This window comes from Dendrobates tinctorius, unplaced genomic scaffold (assembly GCF_039654945.1).
Source record: "Dendrobates tinctorius isolate UK_male_01 unplaced genomic scaffold, ASM3965494v1 ptg000032l, whole genome shotgun sequence".
In the NCBI taxonomy this organism is placed as follows: Eukaryota; Metazoa; Chordata; class Amphibia; order Anura; family Dendrobatidae; genus Dendrobates; species Dendrobates tinctorius.
In genome coordinates, this window is record NW_027361700.1 from 28,870,275 (window position 1) to 28,889,976 (window position 19,702).

Consider the following 19,702-nt stretch of genomic DNA (forward strand, 5'->3'; position numbering starts at 1 on the left):
ATTGCTTTGGGGTCTGTTCTGGGGCAGTTTAGATTTCCCCTTTCTTTCTTTAGGCTTATTTAGTTCTCCGGCTGTGAACGAGGGGTCTAGGGCACTGTAGGAACCCCCCACGGCTACTGTTAGTTGTGGTGAATAGGATCAGGGGTCTGCAATCCGATAGCTACCAACCTCTCCGGTTTTCTGGACTTAGCTTGTATTTTTGTTTTTTCCTCCTTCGGTGATTCATTCATAACACACATGGATAAAAGGGAGAGCAGAGTGTGGGTTACCTGACTCCAGCCCTTACTAACTGCCATGTAATAACTTCTGTATCACGGCGCTTATCTTCGCGACGCTTTGCTTCTGTGATGCGTGCACCCCCACATGCGTGCACCCCTAAGGATGGTTCTAAATTTATAGTCCAGACTGCAGGGTCAGAAGAGATGGATTGTGGGAACTGGTTGAGGATAATTTGGCAGCTGGGGTCAGCACACCGGGGTTTTTTTTTTTTGGATGATCAAAGACATTCAGCCTGGCAACATCTATTTTAACACCTCCACCAGATAAGATCTACACTGATCCCAGTCATGGTTATGCAACAGTGAGTTTTAAGTACAATGCACCAAATGATTTATAACATTGAATTAGCAGACACATTAAAATATGTTTCTATATGGTAAAGCAGCAGATGACACAGCAGATAGCAAGCAGAGGTGGGAATTTTTACCATAAGAGTCTATTGCAGCAGATGAGACAACAACCAGAGGTGGGAAGTTGTACCATTTGAATATGTTGCAGAAGACAGCAAGCAGAGGGAATTTTTACCATAAGAGTCTATTGCAGCAGATGAGACAGCAATCAGAGGTGGGAAGTTGTACCATTTGAATATGTTGCAGAAGACAGCAAGCAGAGGGAATTTTTACCTGTATGAACAGAGAAGATGGATTTTAGTTCTGTGCCATGTAATAACTGCTGTATCACGACGCTTATCTTCGTGACACTTTGCTTCTGTGATGCGTGCACCCCCACATGCGACCATACAGTATAATGGACTGATGCAATGCTCCATACATTATAATGTGTCCCATATATTGCTCCATACAGTATAATGGCCCCTTATAATGCTCCATACAGTATAATGGGCCCCATATATTGCTCCATATAGAATAATGCCCCCATATAGTGCTCCATGCAGTATAATGGGCCCCATGTTATGACCATACAGTATAATGCCCTATATAATGCTCCATACATATAATGGCCCCATTTATTGCTCCATACAGAATAATGGCCCCTTGTAGTGCTCCAGACAATGTAATTTGCCCCATATAATGCTCCATACAGTATAATAGCTCCATATTTTGCTCTATACAGTATAATGGACCCCATATATTGCTAAATACAATATAATGGCCCCAATGATCCATGCAGTATAATGGGCCCCAAATATTGCTCTATATAGTATATAATGGTCTCATATATTGATCCATACAGCATAATGGGCCCCACATAATGCTTCATACAGAATAATGAGTCCCATATAATGCTCCATACAGTATAATGGGTGCCATATGTTGCTCCATACAGTATATAATGGCCCCATATAATGCTCCATACAGTATAATGGGTCCCATATGTTGTTTTATGCAGTATATAATGGCCCTATGTAATGCTCCATACAGTATTATGGGCCCCACATACTGCTCCATATAGTATAATGGGCCCCAAATAATGCTCCATACAGAATAATGGGCACCATATAATGTTCCATACAGTATAATGGGCCCATATAATGCTCCATATAATGTAATGGGCCCCATATAATGCTCAGTACAGTACAATGGCCCCATATAATGATCCACACAGTATAATGGGCCTCATATACTGTATTTGCTCAATATAGTATAATGGACTCCTCATAATGCTTCATACAGAATAATGGGTCCCATATAATGCTCCATACAGTATTATGGCTCCATATAATGCTTCTTTCAGTACATAATGGCCCCATATATTTCTCCATACAGTGTAGTGGGCCCCATATAATGCTCAATAGAATATAATGGGCCCCATATATTGCTCCATATAGTATATAGTGGTCCCATATAGTGCTCCATACAGTGTAATGGGCCCCACATACTGCTTCATACAGAATAATGGTCCCCATATAATGCTCCATACAGTGTGGGCCCAATATATTGATCCATTTAATATAAAATACCCCATATAATACTCTATACATTATAATGGACCTCATATATAGCTCCATACAGTATTTAATAGCCCCATATTTTCATCCATACAGTATAATGACCTTATATGTTGATATTTGCACTATTTAAGCACTATGCACTTTTTATAATTATAGTGAAGATTTTGAGGCAGAGGTTCCCTTTGACTATTTGCTTGCCCAGCCTGGCATTTTTCAGTGATAAGGTCTTGTGTCCTTCACACAACAGCTCTCTTTGTGCCTTCTCTTTGATAAGATGTTTTTACCATGATTTTTCTTATGTTTGTGAATTTTGTATTTTTTTACTCTCTCAATAAATTTTGAGACTCTATTTGAAGCTAAATAGCTATGGACATTATCTCTGAGTGTTTCTGTAGGATTTATTGCCCTAAACAGTATAATGGCCCCATATATTGCTACATACATAAAACAAATCAAATTCTCACCTCTCCTCGTTCTCCGCTGCTGCGGTCGCCTCAGCGACTTCTGACTGTCTGCACTACTCGGCAGAGGGCGCACTGTAGTTGAGTCTTGGTGCCCTCTGCTCTGAGACATCACAGAGAGTTAAAAGATGCTGAAAACACAGGAGCAGCATGGATCTAGGAGAGGTGAGGATTTGTGGGAGGCTGACTCACGGGCCCCATAGCTTGCCTGTGTCCCCTCCTGCAAGTGGGCCCTCCTGTTCCTCCAGGGCCCCCGAACTTGGCCAGGTAGCGCCTGCCTTGGTTACCAGGGTCCACTCTCTATGTCACTCTCTCCCCTGTAGAGTCTAAGGTTTTATGGTCAGCGGAATCATCTCTATTTATCTTTCGCTTTTAGAGTGTATGCTCATATGGTTAACCGGGTCCTCTCTATCTCTCGCCTTTAGAGCCCAGTCAGATTGCTGTATAAACTGGACCAGGATTGGGGACTGCAAAGCACAGACTAGCTGGAGGCTCTTACAAATTAAGCATGCCAGCTTCATATATTTATATGCAGCTGTCACTCTTGGGTCGGGAGAGCCATGGCATTGGCCAGTCGAAGCATTCAGATCTGATCTTGATATGATTTATACAGCCGTCTGACTGCACCCTTAGAGTGTAAGCTCTTATGAGCAGCAGGGTCCATTTCTCTCTCTTCTGTAGAATGTAAGCTCTTATGATCAGCGGTGTCCTCTATCTCTTGTAAGGCTGTGTGCACACGCTGCGGATTGATCTGTGGATTTTTCCACGCGGATTTGGTGAAATCCGCAGGTAAATCCGCAGGACAAAAGTCCTGCGGTATATCTGTGGATTAGCCTGCGGTTTTGCTCTGTGGTTTCACATCTCATAAACATAAGGTGTGAAACCGCTGCGGATTCCGCACAAACAATTGACATGCTGTGGATTGTAATCCGCGGCAAAACCACACGGAAAAATCCGCAGCATCTGCACAGCGTTTTTTGTTTTGCATAGGCTAACATGGTACTGTACACCGCTGTGGAAACCGCTGCAGGTCCGCAGGGCCAAATCCGCTGCGGATCCGCAGCAGAATCCGCAACGTGTGCACATAGCCTAAAGTGTAAGCTTTTTTAACAGTAGGTTTCTCTTGCGCTCTCTCCTTTCCTCCATGTGTATTTTCCAATCAATTACAAGCTCTCCAGTAGTGAGATTCTCACAAATTTATTCACCACAAACTAAATTTTTTTTAAAAAATCGGCAAAGTCAGTGAATTTAAATTTCAAAATATCCGCTAATAACTTATTAACAGTACACATCAGTAAAAATTGGCAGACATATAATACTAATGTAATGCCCATGTCAGGGTCGATACACTTCTATGGTGTTGGGTCAAGAGTTCAACCCGTTCCATACAGCATGGGTGCCTCTTAGATGCAACTGTTATTTGTGACTGCAGTATTTAAGAGGTATGCATAACTGTCTGAACAATAATATATCATAATATGCATCCCATACCGTGAACACACAAAAAAAGATGAATCAAAATGACAGAATAGATGTTCTTTGGTCACTTTGCCTCTCCATATTAGTTATGGAGAATTGCTTCATGCCTCATGTAAATGTTTGTTCCAATTGAACCTTTAATTCTCCATGTGAGTCACTGCACAATCCTAGTATGGGCTATTGGCTACTAACTTAGTAAGGGTCACAAGCCACACAAGCAAAATCAACCTTGGAAGATGTTTGTTGCAGTCATATTCCTCTCTGGCTAGCAGATGAGGCTGCTAAATAAAGAATACCAATTTATGGAATGTTTAAATGTATTGATTGGTCTGATTTACAGTATGTACCAGGGCAACATTTACCAGGTTTAGATACCAGGATCAAATTCTGTCCGTCTGATCAGGAACACAACAATGTAATTTATACAGCAGACTCAATATTGGCAGCTACAAGTGAAGAGATTCTAATCTTTGTCTATGATCAGAAAAATGGAGGTCTTTCTTCCATAAAGATATACAGTATTAAGGAAATAACTGCCACTGAATTTTTTTTACCTAAAATTGAAACTTGGTTAAAAAGCAAAGATTTGATTAGTCATCCATTACCCCTGTTTGTATACTGCCGTTAAATATCGTTAATACATAACACATAAGACTCAATCTCATTATGCTTGATAAATTAAGGAATAGATTTTATTAGATAAAATAGACACTAGATAATGTTCCAGAACAAGATATTGACATTACAGTCCAGTCTTCATTTTGTATGTGATCCATGAACTACATATAAAAATATATATCAGCTACACGTAAAAGAGAAAATCTCTGTGATCACAGAAAATCACATTGGTAACACAGATAGGGGTACATACTTATACTGTTGGCAGTGTAAGTACAGCGCATATTACACTACTTTTCTTCTTCATCTCCTATTCATCAATGAAGATTGGAAGACAATTGTTCAAGTATTTAAGGAAACCTTTCAGTCTACTGGTCAACGGTTAGGCAGTTGCGTTCCATAGAAAATTTTAGGAGATTGACCAGCTGCCTAGTTTCCCTAAATGTAAAGCCTTACTAGAGTGCTGTATTAAGAATTTACACATCACAATTATTTTCCATTGTGTTTCTTTTAAACTCTTCTCCAAATTACTCTCTAAATTTTTTCAAGAGTCACTCCCCACCTTATATGTCTGTTGCATTTTGCATCATTGTGCTTTTTGCATTCTTTTCAACCCTACATAATTGATTGAAAGACATCTGGGGAATGTAACCTCTGAATCCAATTAGTACACCTGCAACAATGAAGTGGGAGGTGACATGTGAAACAGTTTGAGGGTCAGCATCTGATATAGAGGCCATTTAGCCTACATGTAATATACCAACCCTCTGAAATGAGTTACCACCGAGGAACCACATGGTTTCACTCATCTGGCTCATCCCATGGTTCACCTCTTCTTCTGCCCTCTTTTTCAAAATAAAGTAGCACCCCAAACCATTGGATTAGTTATCACTTTCTTTTACCATTTATAATTAAAGATGAATGATGGATAGAGAGGGTATATAGTAATAGATAATAGTAATAATATTATAATATAATTGGGGAAATTGGGCATCTTCTTTTACTTTATTTGGGTGATTTATTGAAGTGTTTCCCCAGGAGCGTATGCATCTAACACTTTTCATGGCTTGAAGAGTGATGTCCTCCACTATGGTGTCCTGAAGAGTGGTGACCTCCATGGTGGTTACCAGAGGAATGATGTTCTCCACTGTGGTGTTTTACATAATGGTAGCTCCCAAAGTGGTGACCTGAAAAGTGATATGTAATATTTATTGAATATTCTAATCAATACAAATACCATAGACCTAAAATACTGAAAATCAATTAAAGTAACTTAAGTTGTCTCATAGACATTGTACAAAGCTTCCATATACTCCCATATTCAAGGAGTTGTCAGAATAATTAATACAAAAAAGCACTGCCAAATATGTCTTCAGCTTGTTTTATTGGTTACAGCTCAGCTTGATTTACTTTACAGAGCTGTGCTGCTATACTGGACATATCACATGAAAAGGAAGATAGTAAAAAGGTAAATTTAATTCTGTGTCACTCTATATGTTGCTTTCCATTGTATTATTTCCTAGAAGCAATGCTTTTTGCTTAGAGTTCCTCCATGATATGATATCTGATCCAACATCCACTGGTGAGTCCATGAGCAAGACACTAAGTATCTCTATAAAATTTGAGGTCATGGACCCAAAGATTTCTGTTGTATGGATATATTTAATGTGGCCATGTACAAAATCTCTTAGGCTGGTATTACCTAAATATTAACTATGTCCAACCAGTTGTTTCATCTTTGAGCCAAACTCGGCTAATGACAAGCTTGGAAAGTCTGGTGACCATAACCAATTAAAAAATGCTGCGTTTTTTTTAATCAGGCTGAAGTAACATTTCAGTATAACAAATAATGCACAGGATGTATGGAATTTTGGAAGTCATCCTATGGAAAGAAAAAAACTTCTGGTGTTTCAATACAACATTGTAGGTGAAAAATGATTGGTCAGATATATGGAAACAAGGCGCTCAACCAAGTCTTCTTTATAGCGACTCATAAGCAAAAGCCTTGTGTTTTACAGCTGTGCTTTTGGCATTCCATTATATTCCCAAAGATTCCTAGAATATTGGAGGAGGTATATTGTCCAATCATGTCTGTGGTAGCATGGAACACCATATTTAGACTTTTATACAATCATACCCCTTTTCACATAATGTCACGTGTCCATTTCAATGATAGTGTTGACTATCAGTGTACTATATTCTTATTTTATGAGTAGCATGTTCTGGAGAGACAAAACCTGGTATTATCCATATATTAGTGTGAAAGTTCATTCATTTAGTCAGGACTTACCATGATTCCCATGTGACATGCCATTCATGCCATGCCCGGAAATACTGCAAAATAGATGACATCTTAAATTAAGTTTATACATTTTGCATGCATGGCTTTTAATATTGACTGATTACTATGTATGAATATATTCAGAATTGAGAGTCCTCAGTGGTTGATACCTTTTAATGGTTAACTGAAAAGATGGTAACACATTGCAAGCTTTCGAGACTACTGAAGTCTCTTCATCAGGCTAGACTAATACAAAATCTGAAGAGTCACATAGTCCAATATTTATGCTTCTCCCTCTCCCATATTGATAGTTCTGCTTCACGTCACTTGTCTCATCTATTGCATTTTTCTGTGTTGTATTGTGCATAAATATGTGACTCTTCAGATTTTGCATTAGTCTAGCCTGAAGAAGAGACCTGAGTAGTCTCGAAAGCTTGCATTGTGTTACCATCTTTTCAGTTAGCCATTAAAAGGTATCAGCCACTGAGGACTCTCAATCCTGAATATTTTTCTATCTACTGGCTAACACGGTACAAAGATATATATCTTTCCTGTATCAATATGTATGAATATGGCATTTACACGATAGACTGGCTTATATTCTAATCCTACATTATACAATAAAATAGTGTAGGATGAGGGAGTCCTTCATCCTAGTCTAGAAGAACTATGCAACTTTTTTAATTATTACAGAAGAGATTCGGAACCAGTTCTAATAAAGAAGGGTGATCACAGATCGAAATGATGGTGACTGGAAATGTTCTGATATTTTTTGGTAACAATACAATATTTTGACAGGGAAGTTATTTACAGGTTAAAGATGTTTGATGGATTGTCCCTATGATCTCATATAGACATTGTATAGGTGAATTCCTTGTTCAGAAAAGTGCAAGAGTTACTGTAACTATTATTATTCTTCTCTCTGAACATACTCAATATCATGGCCATCAAGCAAGCGTTTGTATGTAGCAATCTCCATCTCCAGGTGAGTCTTCTGGTCCATGAGAACCTTATACTCATAGTTCTGACGTTCTAGATTGGATCGAATTGTGGCAAGTTCAGATTCCATATTATTGATCAAGCACTGTAATTCTGCAAGCTTTGATCCAAACGTAGCTTCAGTTTCGGCCAATGTGTCTTCCAATGCTGATATCTGAAATTTAGTAATGTGTAATGTGATCATCTACTTGCTGCTTTCTGCATAGTTATTAATTACTTCCAGTCATTAAATGCAGATAAAACATCTTACCAAACTCAGTTCACTTTGCAGCTCAATTTCGAGGGCCTGCACACAACGCTTCATTTCAATAAGCTCAGTTCCAACAGACTGGAGCTCTTGTGAGCTAGAAGCCACCTCACGACTCAGCTCCCCACTCTACAACAAAAAGATAATATTGTAAAATACTTCACTATGTCATATGTATTAAATTGCAATGCTAATGTCCACTAACTTATATGTATAAGAACATCACCACTGTGATATAAAGATCAACATAGGGACTGAAAGAAACTGTAAAATTTAAAAGCAAGGTATGTCAGAAAGTCACTAATACAATTGAGGCCATGCTATATATAATATATATTTCACGTAACATTTAAAATGACTGTAGCTCTCCAATGAAATGAACTGTTAATGGTTGATAACCTCATGTGCCTAAACCAGCTTTGAGTTACTAAATGATTAAAAAGTCATTTTGTCTTGTTTTTCTCATTCCATCAACAAGTCTTCTGCACCAAATTCGGGCCATCATTTCCACCTTTCCGCAAATCATGCCTTACATTAGAATATGAGCAAACGGGACTGAAAATTATGTCATAGTCTATACACAGCAATATTATCAGCTAGTTTACCATTTGGCGGAACATATTTTCTGCTTCGTTAAGATTTCTTTCCATGAGGTTTTCGTATTCTTCACGAATTTCGGACAAAGCTTCATTTAGGTCAATAGAGGGAGCAGCATTCATTTCCACATTGATTCTGGCACCCAACTGGGAGAGAAGAGATTCTATCTCCTATAAGGAGGCAAGAGTCAGATATTATAATATACTGTAGCATAACTTTTGAAATTTTTTTTCACATTCCAAAAGTTTTTTTTTACCTCTTCACTGTTCATCTTAAGACAGTTCTTTTCTTCCTGAAGTCTTTGGACAAGCATCTCGAGCTCACTATTCTCCCCATTTAATCCTTCCAAAACTCTTGTCAGATTATTTACATCCATCTCGACACTGTTACTCTGGCCAAGTTCGACCTCATACCTTTGTGGAATAAAATGTATTTGATTAACCCTATTTTACTTCTGTGTGCTGGCTAGAATATTGCTACTTCTTTTTCTAGATAGAATAGTAATAAGTATAGTGTTGCTGGAGATACATGTACAGTGGGGAAAAAAAGTATTTAGTCAGTCAGCAATAGTGCAAGTTCCACCACTTAAAAAGATGAGAGGCGTCTGTAATTTACATCATAGGTAGACCTCAACTATGGGAGACAAACTGAGAAAAAAAAATCCAGAAAATCACATTGTCTGGTTTTTTTTTCATTTTATTTGCATATTATGGTGGAAAATAAGTATTTGGTCAGAAACAAAATTTCATCTCAATACTTTGTGATATATCCTTTGTTGGCAATGACAGAGGTCAAACGTTTTCTGTAAGTCTTCACAAGGTTGCCACACACTGTTGTTGGTATGTTGGCCCATTCCTCCATGCAGATCTCCTCTAGAGCAGTGATGTTTTTGGCTTTTCGCTTGGCAACACGGACTTTCAACTCCCTCCAAAGGTTTTCTATAGGGTTGAGATCTGGAGACTGGCTAGGCCACTCCAGGACCTTGAAATGCTTCTTACGAAGCCACTCCTTCGTTGCCCTGGCGGTGTGCTTTGGATCATTGTCATGTTGAAAGACCCAGCCACGTTTCATCTTCAATGCCATTGCTGATGGAAGGAGGTTTGCACTCAAAATCTCACGATACATGGCCCCATTCATTCTTTCATGTACCCGGATCAGTCGTCCTGGCCCCTTTGCAGAGAAACAGCCCCAAAGCATGATGTTTCCACCACCATGCTTTACAGTAGGTATGGTGTTTGATGGATGCAACTCAGTATTCTTTTTCCTCCAAACACGACAAGTTGTGTTTCTACCAAACAGTTCCAGTTTGGTTTCATCAGACCATAGGACATTCTCCCAAAACTCCTCTGGATCATCCAAATGCTCTCTAGCAAACTTCAGATGGGCCCGGACATGTACAGGCTTAAGCAGTGGGACACGTCTGGCACTGCAGGATCTGAGTCCATGGTGGCGTAGTGTGTTACTTATGGTAGGCCTTGTTACATTGGTCCCAGGTCTCTGCAGTTCATTCACTAGGTCCCCCGCGTGGTTCTGGGATTTTTGCTCACCGTTCTTGTGATCATTCTGACCCCACGGGGTGGGATTTTGCGTGGAGCACCAGATCGAGGGAGATTATCACTGGTCTTGTATGTCTTCCATTTTCTAATTATTGCTCCCACAGTTGATTTCTTCACTCCAAGCTGGTTGGCTATTGCAGATTCAGTCTTCCCAGCCTGGTGCAGGGCTACAATTTTGTTTCTGGTGTCCTTTGACAGCTCTTTGGTCTTCACCATAGTGGAGTTTGGAGTCAGACTGTTTGAGGGTGTGCACAGGTGTCTTTTTATACTGATAACAAGTTTAAACAGGTACCATTACTACAGGTAATGAGTGGAGGAAAGAGGAGACTCTTAAAGAAGAAGTTACAGGTCTGTGAGAGCCAGAAATCTCGATTGCTTGTTTCTGACCAAATACTTATTTTCCACCATAATATGCAAATAAAATGAAAAAAAAAACAGACAATGTGATTTTCTGGATTTTTTTTTCTCAGTTTGTCTCCCATAGTTGAGGTCTACCTATGATGTAAATTACAGACGCCTCTCATCTTTTTAAGTGGTGGAACTTGCACTATTGCTGACTGACTAAATACTTTTTTTCCCCACTGTATATCTGGTGGTGAATAGTGGAAGTGGCTTTAATGAGAAGTCAGATGTGTCCAGACAAAAGGCAAAACATACTAAAGCTAAATCTTTGTTCTAGGTGGAAAATTCTACCAAAAATATGGCAATTTTGGACTCGTAATGCAGGACTCATAAAGTAAAGCATGGATTAATTAGGATTGGAGAACAAACTTAAAGACCTTCTATATTAACATTGTCATATAATGTATGTCCAAACATGCGAGAATTAAATATTTGACAACTGTTGACAAATTTTGAAGACTGGAATACCAATATTTGCAAATTCAAGGCAATAAGGGCACCTAGTTACTTTGCCTTTTATCCTCCCTATTATCTAAGCATGCCATCCATCTACATTGTTATCTACAGTATGTTATGATGACTATGAGAACTGCATGAAAAGTATTCAATGTGCCCTTACTTGCTCCTGTAGTCAGCAGCAGCCAGCCTGGCATTATCAATCTGAAGCATGGCATTCGCATTTCCCATAGCAGCTGCCATAATCTAAACAAGACATTTAAAAAAAGTTAACATTTGTCTTGCTGCTGTATTGACATTTAAGTACAATAAGTAGCTACAAATACATGCAAAAAGTAATTCAATCATTTATCTATATTTCTTTGGAGTTTTATAGAGTATTTTACAAGCAAAACTTGTCTTACCTGGTCCTGGAGTTCATCAATGATTCTGTAGTATTGAGTACCATCAGGAGGTGTTTTGGGAGGATTATTTTCGTACCATTCACAAATTTTTCTTTCCAGTTGAGCATTTTCCATCTCCAATGAGCGAACCTCACTGAGATAGGATGATAGACGCTCATTCAAAAGTTGCATGATTTCCTTCTCATTTACATCAAAAAGACCATCAGACTTGTGACTACTGTGGTGTCCAAAGCTTCTAGAATGATTATCATAGCCATGGCTAAAATATTTGGAAAAAGACACTTCTTTTTTGTGATGACCACCATGGTGAGATTTCTGAGAATTTCCATGGTGAGATGTGTGCTGATTTCCATGATGAGACACATGAGAGCTTCCATGGTGAGACTTGTGATGGCCTCCATGTTGAGACATATGATGTGCTCCATGATGTGAATCATGATGGCCTCCATGATGAGATGTGTGATGTCCTCCATGATGGGACATGTTATGGCCTCCATGATGAGACATATGATGTCCTCCATGATGTAACATGGTGTGGCCCCCATGATGAGATGTGTGATGTCCTCCATTATGGGACATATGATGGCCTCCATGATGACCCATGTGATGGCCTCCATGATGAGCCATATGATGGCCTACATGGTGAGACATGGAATGTCCTCCATGATGAGCCGCATGATGGCCTCCATGATGACCCATGTGATGGCCTCCATGATGAGCCATGTGATGGCCTCCATGATGAGCCATGTGATGGCCTCCATGATGAGCCGTGTGATGGCCTCCATGATGAGCCGTGTGATGGCCTCCATGATGACCGGTGTGATGGCCTCCATGATGAGACATATGATGGTCTCCATGATGAGATGTGTGATGACTTGCACCACTGGTCATGTGGGCGTTTCCATAATGGGACAGGTGAAATCCTTTATGATGAGATTTGTTATTGCTTCCATGATGAGATGTATAGAAACCTCCATGATGGGACTTATGACCCTCTTCATGAAGAGGCTTACAATGACCTCCATGATGAGATATGTGGGAACCTTCATGATGGGACATATGAGAAACTCCATGATGAGACATCTTATGACTTCCATGATGAGACATATGTGATCCTCCATGATGGGAAGCGGCATGACTTGAAATCTTTGGGTGATGGATTTCGACATGAGAGCTAGCTTTATGGGATCCAGCTGAAGAATGACAATGCTTCATGTTGTGGCTCATGTTGACTCCAGTGCTGGATCCTCTCAGTAATACAAATATTACTGCAACCTGGTTAAAATGTGGAACTGAATGGTTTGCTCTTAAAGTTCCTCCTTTTATAAAACCCTAAGTGGGTGGTATGTCTAAACTAATAATCTTTATGTGCATTTTATATGCATTTTTTTATGTAGCATTACATTAATCTGTTTACTATTCAATTAAAATTGTTTTGTCTAACATGTTAATGTAAAATGACTACAAAGAACAAAGTGTTTCTATAATTTTATGGTGTTGATGCACACCAGAAGTGGACATTCCAGTAATTTAGAAGAACATCATATTTATGTGGGCATTATAGAAACAAATAAAAACGCCCTTAGAGCCCACAATTGTAACTATGAGTAAGCAACGTAGGAGTCTACACATTCTTAAGGATGATAGACTTCATGCCGTTGTAAGGGCCACCCCTCTAACCTACTGGCTGCTAAAACCTGGTGTTAGACAGTTTATGAATGTAACCTATCTTCATTTATAAAGGATTATCCCAATATTTATACCAATGTTTGAAATTGTGACAGCGAGTGAAAAAAAGATTTTTATTAGGTTTCAACATGTCAGATTTCATGACAGTTACTTTATTATTTAGGAGCAACTTATTATACTGTATATTTGTCAGATTACTGAAAAATCTCAAAGATTAACCGCTTGCAGCAACCGTCTTTTTGTATCCCTTCTTATCCAGTTTTTCATCCCTGACTTCCATCATTCAAATCTTTTTTTTTCTTTCTACACATAGAAAACTGATGTAAAATGTTTTGAAAAGTTGCAAGTTTTTTGCGCAAGACGGAGTTGCGCAAAAAAGTTGTGACTTTTGTCGTTTTCACACCAATTTGAAGCAGCTTGTACAAATTCAGCAAAAGTGTCTGCATTTTTTGAGGCAGAAATGCTACTCCAGTCTTTGAGTGGAGTAGCATTTGTGGTGAGGTTCATGGAGGCGTACACCACTGAGAAAATATGCTGAATTCAATAAATGGCGAGCAACTCCAGCGAGCCCTTCGGTAAGGGGCAGGTGGCCGAGACTGGTATATAAATGTCAAATGTTGCAATATTTTTGCACAACTTTAGAGATGTCCAAAAATGTTTTGACTTTACAAGGTGTTTTATTTCAGAATCCTGGCGTAAACCCCTTAATGAATCTGGCCCTATGCATATTAGAAAGTTGCCTATTTTATCATTTATATTGTGGTTAGGCATTGTTTATAAAACACCTGAAAAGCTTTTTAGGGTATGTGCATGTAAGGCGGTGGATAGTCGAATGTGCGGTTCATTGGCGTTCTCTGAACTTCATTCGGGGCCGCACATTTGCCATTGTGACCAAGAGACGCAAGTGAACTGGTCTGTTACTTCCAGCATAGTTGCATGGTACAGAGTGTGGGCCAGGGCCATGCAATGGAAGGGACCAAGGCCGGTCAGTGTGAGGAGCACACATAGAGTAATAAGTGACTGACTACTGAAGACTTGTGGCCTAGCGGGACTTACCGGTGACCCCCGTTAGAACCAGTATAATAATAGAAACTGCTTGAAGGACTATTGAAATGACGAGCCTATCCTTACGAGTACTGCCGTGAAAGATAAAGACATTAAATCACCATTCATGCTGAAAGATAGGTAGATAGAATAGAGAATAAGATATTAAAACTATTGAATTGTTGCTACCGCCATTACTGCTAGTATTGTGTGTCTTGATACCTGACTGCTTCCATAATTAACCCCTTCCCAACATTTGTAGTACATGTACGTCATGATCAAGAAGGGCATGTATGTCATGGCGATAGCCCACGCACAGGGGGCTGCGTGCCGGCAATCGCTGCCGGGTGTCAGCTGATACTGACAGCTGAAGCTCAGCTCTCAGTGCCAGGAGCGGTTCCGTGTCTCTCCTGGTCCTTTAAACCTCTAAATGCTGCAATCGAACTCGATTGCAACATTTAGTGAGCGGGCAGAGGGAAAAAAGCCCCTCTGCCCTGAGATTGGAAATCCTGAGATGTCATCATGTGGTCCCGATTGTTGCCATGGTGACTCGATGTCATCATGACGACATCTGAGGCACCAGGCACTAGGAAGTTAGTTAGATCAAGTGCAGTGCATGATCTAACAAACTTGTCTCTGCAGCACTGACAGGTTAAAAGGCATAGCAATGCTCCAAAAAAATCACAAAATAATACAAATACTGCATGCATATATATATTGTAGTGCAGCGGGGTTGGTTCAGTGTGACAGACAGTAACCACAGGAAAAGTTCACAGCAAAATGTGTTTAATTGTCCAAACTCACATGGTGTACAACACATGGTATCCACAAGACAGTTCAGAAGGGTGTCCTGTTGCTGCGGGCAACTATCATGCTGCAGGGTGCCTGGAGTTTGTTCTGCTTGGCTCTGTGTTAACCCACACAGTCTGAGCTTCTGCAAAGCCGACTGCTCCGCAAGTTGCAAACTCCAAACTGACCCACCCAAACCCCTGCTGCAGGGGTTTTAACCTGGAATCTGTGGCCATGGGCCACTTGTAAGAACTGGCCTGGAGGAAACGGACCAGCCCCACTACCTTCCTGCAGTCCTTTTCAAAAATAAAAGCCCATAGCGGGTTTTCCTGAATAATGCCTTGGCCAAATAGCTTGACCAGGTGCATACTTTTTTTTTTTTTTTTGCCTTGTAACTCACAGGCTGTGACCACAAGGCACTCAAGCGGGTCTAATACACTTCTGAGTGCATCCTGGGGGACCTATAGCGACCCTCGCAAATAACACCGGTCGCTGCCGCACATATTCCCCTTCCATGTTCAAACTTGTGGGGTTGAACATTTGTCACCATACAGGGGGAGCCCTGACAGGGCATCCACATTTCCCTGCGGGGGTTCGATGTTCCACTGTAAAAGTGAAATTCTGCAAAGACAGGAACCACTGGGTGACCCACTCATTTCTCTCCTTGGGATTCCTCAGCAGACCAAGGGTGAGTGATCTGTCACCAAGCAAAATGGTCAACCGAGCAAATAATAGTGTAGGGACTCCAAGACCCACTTAATGACCAGGCACTCCTTCTCCACTATGCAATAATTTTTCTCAGCCGGGGTGAGTTTCCCACTTAGGTAGGTGACCGGATGCTCCTCTCCGTCCACCTCCTGCAAAAGGACAACTTCCAGGCCCACGTTAGAGGCATCTGTCTGGACAATGAAGTGTTTATGAAAGTTGGGACTAATGATACCGAGAAATGCTCTCACTTGTTTGGTGGTCACAAGTCAGGACCAGTTCTGAATGGCCTCGATTTTATTTATTTGGGGTTTGAAAACTCCATGGCCGATCACATAACCTAAGTACCATGCTTCCTTGAGTCCTATCGCATATTTCTTGGGATTTGCCGTCAAGCCCGCGGCTCTAAGCAAATCTACCACCACTTGTACCTTAGAACTAAAAATGATGATGTCAACTAAGTATGCTGATGCATACTTCCAATGGGGTTCCAGCACTATATCGATCAGCATCTGGATCATGGCAGGGGCCCCATGTAGTCCAAAGGGCAGGACGACAAAGTGGTAAAGGCGGTCTTTTCCTTGGCCGACTCCCTAAGAGGCACCTGACAATAACCCTTGGTCAGATCGAGCATGGTAAAGTACTGGGCCTGACGCAGTCACTTGATCAGCTTGTCCCCCCGGGGCATTGGGTACAGGTTGAACTTCGACACCTCATTTAATTTGTGGAAGTCATTACAGAATCGTAATGATCCGTCCGGCTTCAGGATTAGCACAATTGGGCAGGCCAGTCACTATGGGATTCCTCAGTTACTCCCACCAGTTAGAGCATTTGTTTTACCTCACTCACAATGGCTTGTCTCCAGGCCATGGGCGCACGGTATGGTTTCATTCGTACCTTTATGTGATGCTCGGTGACAATGTCTTGCTGGATGACAGAGGTACTACCGAGTAATCCCGAGAATTATTATGTATTCTCCTGTACCAATTTCCACACCTCTCACCACTGCTGGTTACCGCTCCCTCAGCCTCCGTCCGGACCGACATCAGAGGATTCCCAGATGACACGTCGGAAGTATGCAATACCGGTCCTTCCACGTTGTCAACAAATTTACGTGATACAACTGTTTGGGTTTCCTTTTCCCGGGCTGGTAAACTCGGTAGTTTACTTCCCCCACTTTTTCCCGAACTTAATACGGCGCTTGCAACTTTTCCATAAGCTTGCTTTCAGTGGTGGGCACCAAAACCAACACTTGCTCTCCTGCTTTAAAGGAGCGGGCTGTGTCCTTTTTGTTATATACGCGGCCCTGTACTGCCTGAGCATGCCGTGTACTGCTCAAACAGTTCCACCACCTGGTCCAGAGTGCCCGGGTCCCCTTGCCCCACCCAACGCTGTATGGCTGCTGGCTGAGCCAACACCAGCCAGTCGATCACCACCCTCTGCACCATCTGGGCAGGAGTCAAAATCTCAGGTTGGAGCCACCTTTTCACAAGCTGCAGCAAGTCATAAACCTGAGATGGGACAGACTGGGCTTCCAAAAAAGTCCTTGAAAACATCCTATGGGCTCTCACATAGGTGTTAACCCCCAGTTGGACAAGGATCTCACCTTTTATCTTGGCGCAATCCTGGGCATCTTTCCGACTGAGGTGAAGGTAGGCCTTTAGCACATTACCCCTCAGGAACGGAGCCACCACTTCAGCCCACTGGGAAGTTGGCAGGTTCTCATGCTCTGCTGTGCACTCATAGATGGTAAGGAAAGCTTCCATGTTGTCTTCCAGACTCAGTTTCCTCAAAGTGGAGCGAGCTTGTCTCAGGTCTCGTGACGTTCCGGGGTCAGTGCTGGAGGTGCCTCACACAGGACTGCAATTTGCTGCAGCAACAGGTTATTGGTCTGTTGCTGCTGTTGCTGAGTGAGGACCAGCTGCCTCAAGATTTCCTCCATTATGTCCGCAGGTCTGGGTTGCAGTGTGGCAGGCCTAATGACAGACATGCAGCTGCATTGGGGTATGCCTCAATTCACACTGCCTGCATTCTCCACCAACTGTAGTGCAGCAGAGTTGGTTCAGTGTGACAGACAGTGACCACAGTAAAAGTTCATAGCAAAACATGTTTAATTGTCCTAACTAACACTGTGTATGGTATATGGTATCCTCTGGATCGCAGCCAGGAAACAAGACAGTTCATAAGAGTGTCCAGTTGCTGCAGGCAACTGCACTGACTGTATCATGCTGCAGGGTGCTAGGAGTTTGCTCTGCTTGGCTCTGTGATAACCCACACAGGCTGAGCTTCTGCAGAGCCCACTGCTCCGCAAGTTGCAAACTCCAAACTGACCCACCCAAATCCCTGGCGCAGGGGTTTTAACCTGGAATCTGTGGCCATGGGCCACTTGTAAGATTCGGTCTGGAGTAAACGGGCCAGCACCACTACCTTCCTGCAGTCCGTTTCAAAAATAAAGGTCCATAACGGGTTTTCCTGAATAATGCCTTGGCCAAATAGCTTGACCAGGTCCATGCTTACTTTTATTTTGCCTTGTGACTCACAGGTGTCCTTCTGTGACCACAAGGCACTCCATCGGGTCTAATATGCTTCTGAGCACGTCTGGGGGACACATAGTGACCCTCGCGAATAACACCGGTCGCTGCCTCTCAATATATACAGTACATATATATGTATATGTATTGTACCAATAAATAAATATTATTATGAAAAAAAATAAAAGTACACATATTTGTATTACTGCTTCCAGAACGACCCGACCTATAAAACTGTTCCACTAAGTTATCCCCTTTAGTGAACACCGTGAAAAAATTTAAAAAATCTAGGCAGAAAATGATGCTTTATCATCACATTTCTGCGCAAAAAGTGGAATAAAACATGATCAAAAAGTCGAATATAAATAAAAATGGTATCGCTGAAACTCAAAATCAAGCTGCCATACAGCTCCATCAGCCCAAAAATAAAGTTATAGTTCTCAAAATAAAGCAATGCAAAAATAATTATTTTTTCTATAATATAGTTTTTATTGGGTAAAAGCTCCAAAACATAAATAAATATACAGTATAAATGTGGTATTGCTGTAATTGCACTGACCTTTTGCATTTTACCACACGTGGAACAACATAAAAAAAAAAATTCTGCATTGTTGTTTTTTGTTTATTCTGCCTCCCAAAATTCGGAATCAAAGCGATCAAAAAAGTCATGAGCCCAAAAATGGTACCAATAAAAGCATCAACTCGCCTCGCAAAACAAGCCCTCACATGAATCTGTCAGCAGATATATGGAAAAATTATTGCTCTCAAAATATGACGATGCTTTGCAATAAAAAGCATATTTTAGTGTGTTACAGGAGCCAAATATAAAAACCCATTATAAATCTGGTATCGCTGACCAAAAAAATAAAGTTGTCTAATCACTTTACCACACGAGGCACAGCATAAAAACTAAACAAAACCAATTCTTCACCTGCTGTTGATGTTTTTCATTCTGCCTCCCAAAGATCACAGCGAAGCTTGGCTCACATGTATCCTACGTCCTGCGTTGAGCATTTACATTGGGGTTTCCATGTAAATCTCTGAAATACATGATTCAGACAGCACCCCCGGCGGAGGATTCTCTATAATGAGGCAGATAGAGGCACTGTGGATGTTGTCTGACCTGTGATCAGGCGGTATCTGGCTTTTTAGGTATGCATAAAAGTAGCGTTGGCCACGGTTTTCTGCATCTCTGACATACACCACTGAACAAAGGTGTCCAGAGTAACTCTACTGCCTCATTACAGTGAGTG

At 41.1% G+C, this 19,702-nt stretch overlaps 1 protein-coding gene across 1 annotated transcript; it reads right to left on the reverse strand.

Annotated features, from left to right (window-relative positions):
- Positions 1 to 7,940: 7,940 nt before the first annotated feature.
- On the reverse strand, positions 7,941 to 12,294 carry LOC141086343 (keratin, type I cytoskeletal 19-like). Its single transcript, XM_073572281.1, has 6 exons — positions 11,692 to 12,294; positions 11,451 to 11,533; positions 9,130 to 9,286; positions 8,882 to 9,043; positions 8,280 to 8,405; positions 7,941 to 8,183 (listed from the first exon to the last, which is right to left on the reverse strand). The coding sequence occupies exons 1-6, from the start codon at positions 12,292 to 12,294 to the stop codon at positions 7,941 to 7,943; spliced, it is 1,374 nt and encodes a 457-aa protein (XP_073428382.1).
- Between the last annotated feature and the right edge of the window lie 7,408 nt (positions 12,295 to 19,702).